An 18,439-nucleotide genomic window follows, 5' to 3' on the forward strand; every position below is an offset into this window, starting at 1 on the left:
CAGGTGACGGAGAAGCTGATGGATCTGGAGAATGAAAACATGATGCGGGTGGCAGAGCTGGAGAAGACCTTGTTACAGCGAGAGAAGGAGCTGGAGATTATGAAGGTCGGTGGGGGAAGGAGGGTCGGGATGAAGATAGAGGGAAATATTGTGGAGAGGAGAAGTCAATGCCAGTGTTGGGTGAGGTGTGGACAGACCTGTCGGAGAAGTGACTGAATCACATCTTGGGAAGGGTGGGAAAAGACTTATTGAGTAACAAATTGAGGGAGTTATGAAGAAGGGGAAGGATTGACTTTTTGTTGAAAGTTTCAATGGATGCATCAGGAAGAGAGAGACATGATTGCTAAGGAGGTGAAAGGTAAGTTGGGTGTAGGGAATATTTCAAGTACGAGTTAGTGTGGGGGTGAAGTTTGGGAACGAAGAACTTGTTGGTGAAAAGCTAAATATGGTTACCTTGTACAAACTCCTGTCTGTTTCTTGCACCCTAGGAAACATATGAAAGCGCCAGCAACCAGGTGCACACCTTGCGTAAGATCATCCGTGAGAAGGAGGCCGCCTTCCAGCACCTATGTCAGCTGGAGCAGGCTGGCAGCATCCAGCCACACAAGCAGAGCACGGGGGGCATAGCTCAGCCATCATTGGGCATTCCTGACCTAGTTCCAGCTGAGTCACACGTCCCTCCAGCAACGATACCACCAAGGGAGCCTTCTCCTCCTCCACCTCCACCACCACCTCCACCGCCACCACCACCCCCTCTACCAGGTATTGTCGCCCTTAGGACAGTCCTTAATTTGTGGCAGGCTTTGGCAGCGCTCAACACTTCACCTTTTAAACACCCACTCTTCTTTATGAGAGTACACCGCATGGTGGCGCTCTCAGCCTATTTCTGAGAACAGTACAAGTCTTCAGCAATGCAAAGTATTAAAAAATGATACAACTTGCAATTCCATGCTATAACTACATTTTTGGGTGACCTGCAGTAGACTAAAATGTCAAGCGTGATAGTTAGTAGGTAATTCTGGCACTTCCTTTATTTAGTATCTGTGACAGAATCTGTGGGTGGTGCTGGCTGCAGTGCGATATCTTGGGCCATGGCACTTATATTTTTGCAAATGAACATTGCCTTGATGTAACATAGGAGCTTAGGGTAGAGTAATCTGAAGCTGCAACTAGATTTTGACTCCTTCTGTACCACAAGCCATGCAAATGCTTTGAATCTTGTTCACATCCATGTTCTGTGGAAGCCAATGCTTGCGTTACGCTCTTGAAGCGGTCAGAACAGACTAAAGGTTATTCTTCATGTCTCTGCTTTTTGTCTTGATCTCTATTTTCTCCTGAGTTATCTCATCCTTTATCGTTACTTTCCCTCAGGTGCACTAAATTCAGCATCTAAAAGCATTTGCATTCAAAATTGCTCCACCTGATGCTACCTATGATCACATCCCTTAAGCCCTCCCTTTCAGATGTTTAGTACATCTGTCTCCCACACTGTTGGTCCACTACCTGAGCTGATATATCTTGTTCTGTCACTTTGTTTGAAATTCTGCTGTGATGTATTGGTATATTCCATGGGCTTTGTTCATGCTTCCGAAAACCTAGAACTCTGTATTATCAAAATCAGTCTCTGGTGCAAACTGCTACACATAAGGCTCTTCCAAAATGAGCTTTTAGCTTTCCATTTTCTCCTACAGATCGGTGCCCTCCACCTCCACCCCTCCCAGGAACATCACCGTCTATGATTCTCACCTTTGGACTGTCGGGTAAGTGGCTCCCTAGGTGTAACATTGGCCTTTAATGATAATTTGAGAAAGGGGCAGACAGTTTGTGCTCCCCTTTGGCCTTTACAGAGTGAAGTAAGCCTGGTGAGCAAAGGAGCATGCAGCAATTTGAATGTAAACAGTTTTATTGAATTTCACATTGAATTATTTCTTTTCCTTCATAGCCATCCGTATCAAAAAGCCGATTAAAACCAAGTTCCGCTTGCCTGTATTTAACTGGACAGCACTGAAACCAAATCAAATCTGTGGAACTGTTTTCAGCGAGCTCGATGATGAGCGGATCCTGGGGGTGAGGCTCCATGTGCAATGTGTCATAGATCTGGATCTGTGTCGGAGAGGGTGCAGCCACCACTTTGAGTAGGAACATTAGTGTCTAAGATACTACATTGCCTATATTACTAATCCTATTCTTCCTGGGGCGGGTAAGCTGTCACTGTTTGGTTCATGCAGTATTACCGAGTTTCTGCTGGAGGAAGCTCACATCGCTGTGGCAAAGTACCATTCACAAGGCATTGCCAGAGGAAACATGCATTTCTGATATCTGAGGGCACAAGCGAGAAAGGTCAGGGACAAAGTAAACTTATTGTGCTAGAGCACTAGTTGTACACTGCAGGAGGATGCTCACAGAGCTGCGATATCAGAGTGTCGGCAAAGCTGTGCTGGGTAGGCTTACATCACTCACAGGGTGCTGCTTGAAAGAACACACTGGTGAAGCCCTGTGAAGCTTAAATTATGCTTTTGGAGGGAGTTGATTAATCACAGAGGCGTGCAGTTCCTTGGATCGGGGAAGGGGAGGTATTTTCCAATAGTGCCCTCACACTCCCCGAAGGATGTCATGCTTCATCATCGGGCACGCTCCTCGTCGGGCTGGCGCTGCAATGCCCGACGGGCACCCACGAAGGGGCTCTTTAGCGGAGCTCTTTCGGCGATGAAGCCAGTGGTTGAGTGCAGGTGTGTGGGCTGGATAGTGCAGTGGGAGTGAAGAGTACAATACGTCTAGGAGAACCCTAATTTTCCGTGTTTATTATCACGGGACCCTAGCCTAACTAAAAGTATGGCCCTAGCTGGAAACTATGATCCTATAGGGTTAATGTGGTGCATAATGTCAACATGTTTCGTACGTGGCAGCCCCTAACAGGTCAAGTGGCACCTTCATCAGGACAAAAGTGAATAGAAAAAGTGCTCTGGCACTATAGCATTAGTGGTTTACCATTTGTCCAATTAATAACCAGATGCGGATAATGCCCCGGGTAACTGAGTCCCAAGATGGAAGACCCCAACCGATTATGGTTGAAAGCCGATGGGGGTGGCAGAGCAAAGCTCTGATGTTAGGATCAAAGCCAACAGCTCTGTAGACCTACCCTTACTCCGGACCCCGTGCTGAATGCTGCCGGTCTGGAGACTAAGTAACATCCTTGTGGCACGTTGCAGCATCAACCTCTAGAGTGCTTTTTGGAGGGAGCTCACATTGCTTGGGTCCTTTACCACTGCCAACACACTGGTGGAGGTAGTTATCGCTGCTAATGTCCTGTAACGCAAAACAGAGTAAGGCTGACTATCACACTAATATTTACTGCAAGTGATATCCAACTTTAGGGGGCCCTGCAGCACTGGCAAGATCCTGTGGACATTGATCGGGATGGGGTCCTATACCACTGAAAAATAGCTGACAGGGGGAAGCATACCCTAGTGAGAAACCTCTTCTCTGGGTTCCGCCTAGACCATTGTTCGAAGTTGAGCTGTAAAGATTAGAGGAGCCCTTTTGGACCTGGAGTGGACAGTAATGGATGTGTTTATCCTCAGTTTCACCGATCTCCATATGTGGATGGGGCTATATTGAAAGACAGAATAGTTTGGAAGATTAATGATTAAGTGACAGAGTTGTGAAGGGATGTACTGACTTGACACAGGCTCACATGTTTAATGGGTTTCCTTGGAGAAGCTTATGGCGAGTGGTATCTGTCTTGGATCATAGTGGATCACATGGAGGGGTTTTGACTCTGTGACACAGAGTAATAGAGATGATGCTCGACTGATGGATTTGCGTGGGCCAGCCTATCCTGAGTGGATTTGCCCTTAGTAACACTGGGTCATGTGGTGGGCACTGCACTAAGAGAGATACTTTGTTTGTAAGGTGTATGGCTGCTTGACAAGATTGTGTTGAAGGTGCTTGCCTAAAGAACTGTGGGTGGCGTGGAGAGGTCTTCACAACAGTAGGTTGTGTGGCAAGCTCTGTACTTATTGGTACAAGTTTATGTAGGGAGGTGTTGGGCCAAGTGACACTGGAGTGCATGTAGGTGGCTGAACGAGCTGACTGGCTGTTGTGTAAAGGGTGTTATTCTGTGACACAGTTGCAAGGGGTGTGCTCCACTGAATTGCATAGGAATGTGTGTGTTGCATGGAGGGTGTAACATTGTTACTCCATATTGGATGGTGAATAGTACACTGAATTTCATGTAATGAACTATAATGGCTTACCCTGGTTACCTGTAGTGTGCTTTACTGTTTGAAACTCGGTTTCTTTGAGAGGGTGCTTTACTATGTGGTATGGGATTGTGTAGATGCTGTTTGAGTGGCATGGGATTGTGCTTGGGGCCTGGACTGTGACACTTGTTTCCATAGATGTGGCTCTGTTGCACAGGTTTGTACTTGGGAGTACCACAGGGGCGACTAGGAGCTTCTTGCATGAGGGTGTATTGATTATCCTTTGTTTTCATTGAGGTTTCTGTATTGAGTGGCAGGATTTCTGTTACTTTACTGTATGGCACAGGGTTTTATGGAAGATACAATAGTATGTGCCACAAGTTTGTCTGGTGGGTTTAGTACTGTATGCCACAGGGCTGTGTGCAGGATGTAATTCAGTATCACACTGGGTTGTGTGGAAAAGAGACAGCGTGGAACTTACTAGGCTGACTATTTCCTTCCTTTTAGGATTTGGATCTCGACAAGTTTGAAGAACTCTTTAAGACAAAAGCTCAAGGAGCTGTCATGGACCTGAGTGGCCCCAAGAATCGATCCTCTCAGAAGGCAGCCAGCAAAGTGATGCTGTTGGAGGCCAACCGTGCGAAAAATCTGGCCATAACCCTGCGCAAGGCTGCCCGCAGCACGGAGGAGATCTGCAAAGCCATCTATACGTAAGGCTTAATCAGTGTCTGAGCAAAAGATGAATATTAGTTTATCACTATCTTGAAAGACTATTACCTAAAACATGTCCTGCCCATCGTTTCAGTCTTGAATGCTAAAGTGATGAGTGGTGATGGAACTCGCGGTATGCATTAGGTGACCGGTATTTGCAGCTAAAAAAGGTGTTCCAGAAATTGAAAAATCAGCTTCTGGTTTTAGTTTTGAACCCTGGTGTGGCTAGGCGGGTGTTGCCTGATTTGATTTCTATCACACTTGACATTTTTATACTTAGTCACTTAATGCTCGAAAGGCAAGTACCATTGTTACCACTGTGCAAGAGGACTATTAAAAATGGGAAGCCCTTTCTATATAATTTGAATACCCTTCTAGCGCTTGCTGGTTTGCAGTGGAGAATGTGCACCCTTGTAGTGTTAGCTTTGGCACTGCCCGTTGAACTGCTATACACGTTTATTGGAGACTACAGGAACCAAAATACTAGACATAATATGATTTTTAAATAGCCTGTCTATACTTTGTGGAGATATTACAAATATGAAAATGAGAAGCAAACTGATTAGTTTGAGTGCATCCACACCACCTGTTTTAAGGAGGTGCTGCTATCCTGTGATGTGCTGTTATCATTTGAAAGTTAGAAATAGTGCCATGAAATCAAAATAAATGAATGTGCATCAACATGAACAGCAGTATAATGGCAGGTAGATACTCCTGAGCACGGCTCATGAATGCGTGTCATGATGCACATAGTGTGTCCATGGTGGTTTCACGTATGTCACAATACCTGCTCAACGGAATGTGCCAGCACCTCAGTTTCTGTATCGATGTTTAATGGCATTTTATAGTTTCATATATTTTTTCACATTATTGCATAGTCCTTGATAAATAGTGTGCAATATTATCTCATTCTACCGGTCAGACCGGTCCTCGTTCCTTCAAAGACCCTTCCTACAAGTGTGTCTCATGGACTCTGTTGCCAATGGTGTGACAGTAACTTGCAGGATCCTACAGGCCACCCATGCCTGTGTGTAAGAACCACCTCTCAATCTCTGTCCACGCGTGTGTAACACTATCTCACAGTACTTCCTTCAAGTGCTTAACAGTTTGGATCAATATCATTCCTCAGTCTCTACTTACAAGGATTTAACTGGATGTTACTGACCCTGTTGGTGTCTAGCAGTATCTCACAAAATTGGCATACTGGTATGTATGCAGCTCCACAGTCCTTCATAAGGGTCTGTAACACTGTCTGAATGTCCCTGTCTGCCAGCACGTGGCTCGCGGGCTGTCTATTTGATGTTCACGTTAAATAAATAGAGAAAGTGAGGATCAACATGTGCGCGTCCTTCTCCCCTAGGAACTAATAATAAACAACAAGAAAGAGCTAGAATTCAAACTGCGTTTAGTAAAAGACAAGAGAACCCTAAAGGTAAGCAAGGACCTAGGGTATCAGTTAATTACATAGAACAATCGTCCTTGTTAAAACATCATACACACAAATATTTCTACTCTCTTGAGTCATGTTTGTTTCTACCTATTCCGCTTGTCGCATTACGTACAACTATGAACAAGCAATTTCTCTGTTTCGCCTGACTGTTTTTAATTTCTTGTTTGTTTCTTTATGATTTTGTATAAATTGTCACCTTGTCCTATGTATTGTTCTGGATACAGGACTGTATCGTAATGGATATTGCAACTGTCCCTTGACAGAAAAATCATTTTATTTGCATTACATTTTTCTATCCGGCTGGATAGATTATATAGAATTGACTGCGTTCTATATTTATTGTTTGTTAGAATTCAAACTGTATCAAAAATCCATTCAGGAATTCTTCTGTGAGAAAAAAACATTAGGTTTTTTAAAAGAATCCTCACCCACCAACCTAGTTGGTGGCATGCTTCATCATTGGGTTCCCACCTAGGGGCCGAGTGCATCCTAGGTGTTCTACGGCACCTGACTACAGCAGAGCCACATCTCTCATCCTGCCCAATAGTGGGCAACAGTGTCTCATGATTCCTGCCACAGTCATGTAAGAGTAACTCACTGTCCCTACTACTTGGTGTATAACAATATATTTTGGTCCTTTCGCTTGTGTATGTAACACTAGCTCTGGTCCTGGAAGCAGGTGGGTAACAATATCTCATGTTTCCTGGCCCCTGGCTTGTAAGAATAATTGAAGGTTCCTGGCTGCAGCTTCGTGACAATATCGCACCCTCTCTTTTTGTGTGTGCAAGTGTATCTCACAGCATCTACCTGTGGGGTATGTCGCAGGGTATTTGGATGTATATCCGTCCATGTCCACAGATTTTAACTGGCCAAACATGAAAACCCTACTCATCAGACGTTTAAGTCCGCAATTTGTAATGTATACAAATAACACACAAAAAGCAGACTGAAGAAATCATGCAGCTTTGAAGAATTTGTATACAAATAAAAAAGTGAAGGTGTGTAAGTGCACTACACGTGTAGTACATGTATGGTAGCAGGACTGAGTGTTGTGTTCATACTGGGTCAGTAAGATCTGTTTTGGATGCCACTAGTATAGCATGGCACAAAATGGAGGATAGAATATCTTCCCGAGGTAGTGCGTGTATTTTGCTGTTTTGCCCGCATTCCTAATCTCACTCAACCCACCACAAGAAGAAGTCGTTGAAGAGATCTTTGACTTCTCCACGTCTGTCCATCAGCTGACGAGACAAGGGAGCATCCACGTTCATGGTCTGACTCCCAAGGTTGAACCAGCTCCTGGGCCCTCTCAGTGCCTTCCCGTGTTTCGGAGAGCCATAGCTACCCCTGCTTATCTAAAAGAATACTACGAGGCTATGCGCCTCATATTTGGCTGGACCATTCCCTCTGGCATACCTTTGGGACCCTGAGGGTTGCACGCCGGCAACTCCAACGACAGTCTTGCCCCAATCTTCTATTCCTGGATCTGGACCAATGCCAGTTGTGACACTTCGACCTTCCCCGGTGCCATTCCTGTTGCCAAGGCATCCGGCGCTGCCAGCACCCACTGGTGCTGCCGTCCTCATTCTAATCCCTGAATCCAACACGAGTCAGAGAGATGGTCCCTGTAGCAGACTGGAGCCATGCCTTCCAGGTCAGAGCCTGAGCCCTATTCGTATGGGCTTGGACTCGGGGAGGAATGAGAGGGGTCACTGCACCCTGGGGAATACCAGCCTTATGACATCTTGGACTGGTGTGAGGATCTGGGTGAAGCTAGGGGACTGGACACTTCGCCAGACACTGGCATGTTTTCTCCCCCTACCATGGCCACGAATGAGGGAGTGTCCTTCGTAATGGTGGTAAGGAGGGAGGCCAAGGTCCTGGACCTCAGCTTGCCTTCGGTGGCAGTCCAGACAAACCGCTTTTCCCTTTTAACGAGGCACTTACTGGTGTCTTGCTTGAGTCTCGGTGCAAGCCCCACACTGGGGCTCCAGTGAACCTGACGATTGCCCGACGCCACCACTGCCCTGCTCCTGGAGACCCAAACTTGCTCACACAACACCCCACCCCAGAGAGCTTAGTAGTTCAAACCTCCACCTTCCACATAAATCCTGCCACATTCTCAACCTCGCCACCGGATCGGGAATCCAATAGGCTGGACACTTTAGGGAAGAAGATGTTTTCTTAGACCAGCCTGGCATAGCGGTCCATACATCATTTGTTTCCACCTTCCCCTTTCATTATGCTTCAGTGGGAATTCAATCTCGTCCTCACTTTTCTTATGTGTGCTCTGTTTGTGAGCCTTTGCACAATTGTCCACTCAGGCTCCTTACCATCAAAACTGACTTCCTCTGGCTATAACATTTGGTCAGAGGATCAGTGAGCTTCAGGCTTTATCATCCAAGCCTCCCTACTCCAGCATCTACCCAGACCAGTCAGTGCTTCGTACAAGAGCTTCCTTTCTACTGAAAGTGGTCACTCCTTTTCACATAAGCCAATCTATCACCCCATCTACTTTTTACACTCCGCCTCAACCCTTTCAGGGAAGAGGAGCTGCTTCACTGGCTGGACCCAAAAAGAGTGTTGTCATTCTACCTTGACCACACTCTTTGTGGGGTATCTCGGAGCAAAGTAAGGACGGGCTGTGCAAAAGCGGGCCATCTCAAGATGGATCATGCTCTATATCAAGATCTGCTACACATTGGCGTAGAACCTACCCCCTGAGGGTCTGTGTGCTTAGCGCACCAGAGCGAAAGCCGACACCACTGCATTAGCATACGTAGTTCTGGTCCAGGACATCTGCCATGCAGCAACGTGGGTGGCCTCCTTGCACACTTTCACAAAGCACTACTGCCTGGACAGACAGGTTGTCGAGATGGGCATTTTGCCCGGTCAGTCCTGCTGGACTTCCTTGTATGAAATTGGTCTGCAGACCCAACTCAGGGGATGGAATTGCTTGGGTATCAATTCTAAGGTAAGGAATCTGCAGCTGGAAGTCTCTATCAGACGAACAAGTTACTTACCTTTGGTAACGCCTTATCTGGTAGAGACTCTATCAAGCTGCAAATTCCTTACCGACCGACCCATCCTCCCTGCTCTGCGAGCGGATTTCTAAGGACTGGGCTGTTACCCTTTCAGGGCCTTAGATTTCCACACCAGTTGTCTGTGTTCTTCGTGGAGCTATGCTCCTGACGTGGAAAGTCACAAGAAGAAACAGTCTTCAGTGTGCTGGGGTGGCACCAATATATGCACCACATAGTTCACTTCTGACATACACAATGATGCCACGCGGAGCTGAAAAATGTCACCTTCTGGCATGGAGGGGTACTGCTCACGAATAACTTTCCAGATACAGTCTGACGATTGGGGGTCATTCTACAGTAAGGAATCTGTGGCTAGATAGAGTCTCTATCAAATAAGGCATTACCAAAGGTAAGTAACATGTTCGCAAAAGAGAACCAACTCAAAATGGTTATGAAGCTTGAGACGGAGAATACACATCCCCTACCTAGAATATGTGGATAAATGGGGGTTCCAAACCACTCCACTTTGTTCTGCTTTAAAGTCCTTTATGACTAAGGAAGGAGTGCTCTGTAGAATACTCGAAGGACTGCTGTGTGACCAAGGCTGGTGTCTGCATTGCAACTAATCTCCCAGAGGTGAGGGAACCTCACCTAAAGTCTGCAAATTGGAGATGCTGATCCTCTACATAAGCACCTGCCATCTCAGAGAGGAGAGACTGCCTTGCCCTGCAGGATGAGAATTCACTCAGAAGGGGAATCCCAGTTTGTTCCCAGGTTGTGGAGAACTCGTAAGTAGGTGACTGCTGAGAGACGGAGCAAAGCCAGTCCTGACTCGAAGTATGCAGGGTCCCTTGGTCTCCTATTGAATCTCCCACCATGAGCTATGTAAAGAAGTATTCATCAAGTTGCCATTGTGTTTCCACCATCAACCCCGAGAGCCTAGTGCTGCTTCTGCCACCAGAGGTGCTCACCCAAGAGGAGCTGCAGCATTACACCCCAAGGCCTCATCAGCTGAAGACAAATGTGCCCCTGCTCCAGCCAAAGGGCTGCAACTGCCGGACACTTAACACCCCCTTGTATTGACCGGAAGGCTGTGACCACTGACAGCCTCCCCGAGCGCATTGCTTCACACCTGTGATCCTGAAGGCGCAAGACTGCAGTCCATAGTCTCTCACTTTGGTGCAGAAGCTAAGCAATTCTGAGCGTGTGCCTCCACTGCTACCCCTCTAAAAACCCGTGACTGCTCGCCCTCATGACCCTGAGTGTCGAGTGTAAAAACCTCAAATGGGGTCTTAAAGTAATGAAAAGTGTAACAACCTAGTGTCCAGCACAGTGTGATTGATGTGTATTTGAAACTGGCTCCTTGTGTACCAAGGAACTCAGTTGATCTTTCTACTCCGATAGCTCTAATAGAATGCACATAGCTTTACCCACTAAGAAAAGTGAGATTTTAGGTGCCTGCCATGAAGATTGATCAAGAGCAACAGTGAAAATGTAGTATTTGCTAGGGCCGTGTAAAAAATGGCATGGATTTATAGGGAGAAAGGCGAGCCTCAGCAGTGCAAGTATCCTTTGAAATGCAGGGTAGACCAGTGAAAAGCTAGTACTAGAATAGCCATTAATTGTCCCTCCATTACAAAGCTACCATACATGCAGGAGAGACCTGGTACTGCGACCCTGTGAGCAAGAGTTCATAGTTACATGGTTTGGTTCAAGCAGTCTGCTGAAAAGACTTGTTAAGTATTTCAGATTGGTAAAACATGTATTACTATAGTAACATACGGACTCTTACAAAACTGTGCCGTGTCAAGTTCGACCACTCTAAATTTCCTAATACCAGTTTGCCGAGTATCCACAGACTGCTGTATGACCACCAAATTGTAAAGCTGTGTCCTCTTGTCTTAAGCTCTGAGAATCCTAACTTTATACCATGTCTTTTCAGAGTATATTATTAAGGAGCACTAGCTATGGATGTCTATAAGTACTAATGGCAGGAATGTAATACCCTCACTCAATAGGGGGTTGTTTGAAAATTAGGACTTGCATAGAGGTGGTGCTGTACCATTCTTGTTTAAGATATGTGTAATGATTAGGCACAGTAATGGGAAGCTATTTCCTCTCTTCCCTTTGAGCCCCTTTGCTCAACTTGAATGAGTGAGTGCTGTACTGTTAAGCCCAAAATAAAGATTTGAGAGTTGGTATAGTCCAATGTCCACTTTAGCTACATTGTAAGAGAAGCACAAAACTATTGTGTGATATTGTGTATGCTCGTCAGCCCCTCCATGTATGACCTTTCTAACTTTTCTCAATACCGGTTTCAGGTTTGACCTCAAGACGCTGCCGGTAGACTTTGTGGAGTGCCTTGTGAGATTCCAGCCCACGGAGGCAGAGGTGAAGCTTCTCCGGCAGTATGAGCGGGAGCGCAAACCACTAGAAGACCTATCTGATGAAGATCGATTCATGATGCACTTCAGCAAGGTGGAGCGGCTCGCGCAGAGGATGTCCATCATGACTTTTCTGGGGAACTTCAACGAGAACCTGCAGATGCTCACACCGGTAAGGCCAGCTTGTTCCCTTTTTAGGTTTCGCCTGCCGAAGGCTGCTCTCTGCGCAGCTTTTTGGCGCAGGCAAAATCTATTGTTTACAATATGGGCTTCAGGAACGTCCCCCGGCTCCCATTGGCTAGCTCCATAAATGGAGGCTAGCCATTGGGAGCCGGATCTGTCCGTCAAGGCCGGACCAGATTATTGGGCGTTCCCGAGATTTTTTCCTTCTCCGCCTCTGCGATGTCGTCATCGCGGCCGTGGGCGGGGTTTATTTTTTTTTGTGCGTCCATGTTTGTGTTCCTCATTCCGCGGCCGATCGCCCGAGGAAGTCCAGGTGAGTGCCTTCCTTGCCCCCTCCTGCTGTCCGTTCCTTTCCAGCCCCCCCTCCCGCTGTCCGTTCCTTTCCCGCCCCCCTCCCGCTGGCCGTTCCTTTCCCACCCCCCCCTCCCGCTGTCCGTGTCCTCGTAGGTGCTTGTTGAATCCATGTGTTGCAGAATAGCGCCCTCACGCCGTCATTGGTGGTAGTGCTTTAAGGTAGCTGGCTGTCGGCACTGGTCATACATATAACACTGGGCCTGGCTGATTTCCCAAACGTCAAAGACCTTAGTTTTATGTCCGTGTTGGCAGAAGGACATAGCCCAGTGAAGCGCCCGACCCTCCACCCCCACACACACCTTTGTGTGCAGGATCCTTCCAGCCGTGTCATTTAAGAAGCCCCTTGTAAACACCCTCGCAACCAGTGAGATGTGAACAGCTGTCCTTGGCCCGGCTCGCTGGCAGATGTTTTGTTCTTCAGCGAGCACAAGGGGAGAGGGGGAGCCTGGAAGACGGGCCGCTGCTCGAGTGTCCTCTCATAATCAGTGCACGGCCTCTCACAGGCCGGAGGGGGTTCCGTCTGTGCCGGGGGAGAGGACGGAATGAGGGCAGCTGTCGTCACCTGACTCCGAGATCCTGTGAGTGACTCCTGTAGATTGACACGTGCAGGTGCACTTGTGCCACATGTGCGTGTGCTTTTCCTCAACAGTACGCGCCAAGTGCTGTACCAGTGCACCTTAACTTCACGTGAGTGCACACCAGGTACTTCCCCGGTGCACCCTTCAACCTCACTAGTGCGTGCCCTTCTTACGCTCGAGACCTTCTATCTCATCATTGTGCGTCCCTCTTTATAGTGAAAGGTCTGTTCAGCCACTAGTGTTTGCCTTAGTAACTCCTCAAAGCACGTCCATGTGCACCACAAGTGTATGCCTCACTCCCTGCCGGTGTTCACCTTTCTACTTCCCTGGTGCTCGCTTTAATGTCTCACTGATACCTCTCTTAACACATCACCTGTGTGTGCTACTTCACCAGTGCATGTCCTTCAACTGCACTAGTGCACGTCATTCTGTCTCGCCTGTCTGGGCACTTCAGCCTCGAAGTGTGTGCTGGTTTTGTGCTACGTTTGTGTTGACACAGGGCAGATCTGGTATGTGCACGCGCATCTACACTTGGAAACCTCTGTTTGTGCTTCAGCTCGCTGAGTGTTCTCAGGCAGTGCAGCAGGCAAAGCCTCCGAGGTGGTAAGGTTGAGGGATTGCGGAAGGCTCCTTGCTGATTCTAGGAATCATTGTAGGCAGTATCTAAAGAATAATACCACATTCTGGGTAGAAGAGCCGGAATAGTAATATTTCATTGCCCCCTGTAAGGAGGGCAGATACAGAATTTGCATTTCAGAACTATTACCACAAGTAATACCAGTAGCAAGCGCAGATGTGTGCCCCCCTCAACTCTCAGCTTCTCATAAACTTCCAAGTTGCCACCATTTCCACATAAGAGCTCATTTATTATCCAGTGCCTTGATGTACAGCACCAGGCGCTGCCATGAGGCACGCCACTCAGTGTTCCTCAGAGGCGCATCATCAAGTGCTCCCCTGAGGTAGATTCAGTGGTTAATTTGTACCAGTGTGTGGCGGTGGGGCTCGCCAGCATGGGGACTAGGATTCCTTTCACAATCCTCCCCCTGACAAACACACACACCGCTGCTTTTCGACAGCCCGTTAGTTTTGTGTAAACAGTGCAAGACTGGCGCTGTTTACACAACACTAATTGTCTGTCTCTTATGGCAGCGTGAGGCGCGAGATGAGGAGTAACGAGAAAGAGAACAAATGTGAGTGTGCCTGATTGTGAGTCGGGGGTTTATATGCGGCGGGTAGTTAGCATCGGCTGTATTTTAAAACAGACTTTGAAACTGACCCTGTCTTTCAATTGCTTTAACTCTACAGGCAGAGACAATATTTCTTTGTTGACAACGTATGCGAGAATTATTTGGGTAATTGGAGTCAGTGATGCGTTCTCTGTTACATTTCGCCCTTTAACTTCATGGTGTGTGGCATATGTTGCCTTTCTCGTAACCGTGTCTTCTCCCAGGCGTTTTGTTTCAGAGGTTATGTTTTTTATGCGAGCGCATACGGTGAGTGAGTTTCTTTAAGTGTGGGTTTGTACTCAGGAGTGGATTAGTGTTCATGACAGCAGCACTGCGCGCTCTGGGGGGAGGCTGGAGGCAGCGCGAGATTCTGACAGGGCCAGTCACTGTCTTAAACGTGCTCTTACTACGTGCTCATCCTATCCATGGACTCTGCAGAGCGGTAGCCAGGCATGCGCCAGTTGAAGTTCCAATTCTATGGGGGAATCTGTTGAGGAATTACCTAACTTTTAAAATATGGAAAGGGCAAATGGAAACATTTTCTAGGTGGTACGGGTCTTTGCTTGGCTGCAACGTGTGCTACCATGGCCAACCCCTTGTCCCCATTTTGCACCGGAAGTGGCACGTGCAGCACATTCTCAACCAATGAGATGATGAGGTTGGTGGATGGGCACATGTGAAACGCGTCCGCTGGCTCTTGCCTGAGTCCAGACTGTCCTTCTGAGACACCCCGAAAGGTTCAGGGCGTACAAGTTTATTTTTAAAATGATTAAGAACAGATCTAATTTTAGATAATGATTACTGCCTCATCGGTTCCAACTTATGATCCTGTGCAAAGTCAGTGCGGCACTGGTGCTTTGTCGTGTTACTGCATATGAACGCGCCTTGAAGCTGTCTCACAGGTGACACCTGGTATTTGTAAAAACCCTATTCAAAGGCTATACAAACAGAACGTGATCTCCATGTAGCAATAGAGCATTGAACTGGGTGCAGTTGTGTTACGGCATACAGATGCACTGAGCTACTGTCACAGAGCTGGTGCCTGGGATATATAAAGTTGCGGTCTATGTTTATAAAGTGATTGCAGCGAATGCATAGGGCACACCCCTGTGTCTTATGAACTTAATACATTGCTCCTCGCAGCTCAGTTTATGTAACAGGGTCCAGTTTTTTAATTCTATCTGTGTATGTGTGTGGCTCTGGATATATATGTGTAGCTCAAAGTGTGTATGTGTGTGTGGCTCTGGGATGGTGTGTGTGTGGCTCTGGGGGAGGTGTGTGTAGCTCTGGGAGGAGTGTGTGGCTCTGGGGGGGGGTGGCTCTAAGTGTGCATGTGTGACTAGGGAGTGCAGAGTGACTAGGGAGTGCAGAGTGACTAGGGAGTGCAGAGTGCTAGACAGTGCAGAGTACTAGGGAGTGCAGAGTGCTAGGGAGTGACTAAGGAGTGCTAGGAAAAGACTAGAGAGTGCTAGGGAGTGCACAATACTAAGAGGTGCGGAGTGACTAGGGAAGCTAGGGAGTGCTAGGGAGTGCACAGTGCTAGGGAGTGTAGAGTAACTAGGGTGTGCTATGGAGTTCTAGAGACTGCAGAGATTAAGCTAATAACAATGTAAGTGACAATGCCATTTATTTATCTGTTTTCAAAACCAACACATAAATAAAAATGTTGTCATTAACAATGCCAATAGCTCAAACTTTTCCAAAGGCGAAACCATTGCATTGAAAATGCTTGTTTCATATGTGCCCTTTAGAGAAGATCTCACCAGTAGAGCCAGACCACTATCCCTCCTCTCCCCCTGCAGAGATAATAACCTTTGCATTACTCACTTTTAAGGATGCTCGCACTGGTACAGCCGAGTTTAAGTTCTCTTCCACCTGTACAACTATCAGAGCTAGCAGAAAAATCTAATTCTCATCATTCACACACACCATGGTAGAAGCCTGCTCACATTCCCACTGGAAAACCAGGATGAAACTTTTAATATTGTGAGGAAAACCAAAAGGCACAGGTTAACGTCTATTACCACAGGAACTCTCCACATAAGTGATAGACTGATAGACATAGAGAATGGAAAAATAGTGTGGTAGGGCAATCTGGTTTAAGGACTGTAAGTGACAGAGGATGGAGGGCCGGATCACACAGGCACAGATTTAGTGTTCGAAACAGAAGAGAGACTTATATTCAGGACTCAAAAGTATTAGACAACTCTTGTGACATACATGGAAGGACTGTGGCATCTAGAGTAGGCAATCATCTTGAAAGTAAAGTGTATTCTGGTTGATGGGTGCTGACATTACAAAGTAAACCTTAAATTGTTCTTTGGAGAAAAAGGGTAAAGTGGATCTTTTGACAGTGACATCTTATGCAAACACAAAAAAGTAGCAATATTTCTCAAAGAACAGAAATGCCTACGGAAACAGCAGAAACTGATGCAAGTGTATTCTGGAGTGCATTCAAAAAGCAGGTAGAAGTATAGGCAAGCAAATATATTCATGCAATCAATATAAAACACATTGAGAATAGCTGGGTAGACTGTGTCTCAGTTTAACAGAATCTAAGAGCTGCCTGAGCGGTTGCAGAAGTCTTTTGTTACTAATGTATTCCAAATGTAGAGCTGGCAATAGATGGATTTTAAGGGAAGTGGCTAGAGAGAGATGCCCAGCTGGCAGTGGACAAAGGCTGTGCCCAGCAGGCAGTGGGCAAAGGCTGTGCCCAGTTGGCATAGCAAAAATGCAGAATCCGAAATTGCCTTGCTGGTGTATGAGAGAGACTAACAAAGAGTGCTCAGCGTGGCACATGAATGCAGGAGTTTCTAGTTGCCCAGGAAAATTTCATATTTTCTAGTTGTAAGGATGCACAGGTCCACAGATCGCAGAATTGCCGGTTTTAGAGAAACACAGAAACTGTCTCTTATCTGCAAAGATACAGAGCATTGTTTCAGGCACAGTCTTCTTCAAAAGAAACTTCTTTGGAAAAGCAAATTTGTATCATGATTTCTGATGGATATTTCTAACCTCCGATTCCTCACTTTGTGAATAATTCCCAGACATCAAATTGGTCCATCGGTCGATGTGACAGAGGATTCTCGATGCTCTAGGCCTCATTCTGCAGAACTTGTGCCTGGGTCGGCTTCACGTTTTTCTGCCTTTCCAGGAGCTGTAGCGACCCCCACCCACCTTAAAGAATTCTATGACACCATGTGCCTAATATTTGGGTGACCTGGCGCGCCGTCGGATCCCGGAGTCTCAGAGGGGGCTCCATCATGATCTGCACTGGCGGCTCCGGTCCCAGCACCAAGGCCCCCAAATGAATCCAGTGGTGATTCTGGAACAACGCTGGTCATGCCCCTGCAACCTTCCCAGGCACAGCCCCCATGGCGAGACTCCCAACGCCCCTGGCCCCAGCCCCATTCTTATCCCCGACGACCCACAGCTGGATCAAGGCCGGTTCTGGTGCTAAGAGCACCTTTAAGTCCTAGGTCCGTTCCTCAGCCTTATTTTGAGGGGCTGGGAATAGAGGAAGATTGGGAGGGGTCGCTGGACCCTTTACAAGATAGGAATGAGGAATTGGGTGAGGCCAGTGGACTGGATACCTCCCCAGATTCTGGCCTGCTTTTTCCCCTACCATGGCTGCGGAGGAGGGAGCTTCATATGCCCTGGTGGTGAAAAGGGCATCCAAGGTCCTGGCACTGCAGCTCCCTTCCGTGGAAGCCAAGGCGAACTTCTTGACGGAGTTTCTTTAGCTAGGTGTCTCTTCTTCTAAACCGCTCAAGCCTTTCAACAAGGCTATAACTGATGTCCTTCTGGGTACCAGGTCTAAGCCCAGCACAGGGGCTCCTGTGAATAGGACAGTCGCCTGCCTCCATTGCCCTGCACCCGGTGACTCAAACTTCCTCTCTAACGGCGCTACCCCAGAGAGCTTGGATTCCATGTTTGTTCACTTAGGCTAGGCACCACCGGACGGGGAATCCAAGAGTCTGGATTGTTGGGGGCAAGAAAATGTTCACTTCTGCCATCCTTATGTGGCAGTTAGTGAACACTGCATGCCTATTGGGCTGTTACTCCCACTCCTTGTGGGAAACGGTTGCACAAGTAATGCCACAGGTCCCGGATGAAGTCCGGGCCGTTCTCTCCCAAGCGGTATCATACCAAAAAGATGTGGCAAGGTTTACCAGTCATTGTGGGCTTGACACCAATGACTCGCTGAGCAGAGCAATGTCCTTGACGGTGGCTGTATGACGCTATGCCTGGCTGAGAACTTCTGGGGATGTCCAGGCTTCCCTTATGAACATGCCTGTTTTTTCGGAGACCAGACATGGCCCTGGAGT

The 18,439-nt window shown here is 47.3% G+C and overlaps 1 protein-coding gene across 7 annotated transcripts in view; it reads left to right on the forward strand.

The window, feature by feature from the left end:
• Nucleotides 1-18,439, forward strand: part of FMNL3 (formin like 3) — a 419,538-nt gene that overhangs the window by 338,576 nt on the left and 62,523 nt on the right. For all 7 annotated transcript variants that reach the window (XR_013610360.1, XM_078685970.1, XM_078685960.1 and 4 more), the window contains 6 exons: nucleotides 4-105; nucleotides 489-762; nucleotides 1,692-1,760; nucleotides 1,943-2,067; nucleotides 4,710-4,912; nucleotides 11,708-11,942. Coding sequence is in view for 6 of the 7 variants with exons in the window: in XM_078685970.1 (XP_078542096.1) it covers nucleotides 4-105; nucleotides 489-762; nucleotides 1,692-1,760; nucleotides 1,943-2,067; nucleotides 4,710-4,912; nucleotides 11,708-11,942 (1,008 nt within the window). In the remaining variant the exon portion in view is untranslated. The remainder of the gene's footprint in view (nucleotides 1-3; nucleotides 106-488; nucleotides 763-1,691; nucleotides 1,761-1,942; nucleotides 2,068-4,709; nucleotides 4,913-11,707; nucleotides 11,943-18,439) is intronic.

This window comes from Lissotriton helveticus, chromosome 1_1 (assembly GCF_964261635.1).
Source record: "Lissotriton helveticus chromosome 1_1, aLisHel1.1, whole genome shotgun sequence".
In the NCBI taxonomy this organism is placed as follows: domain Eukaryota; kingdom Metazoa; phylum Chordata; class Amphibia; order Caudata; family Salamandridae; genus Lissotriton; species Lissotriton helveticus.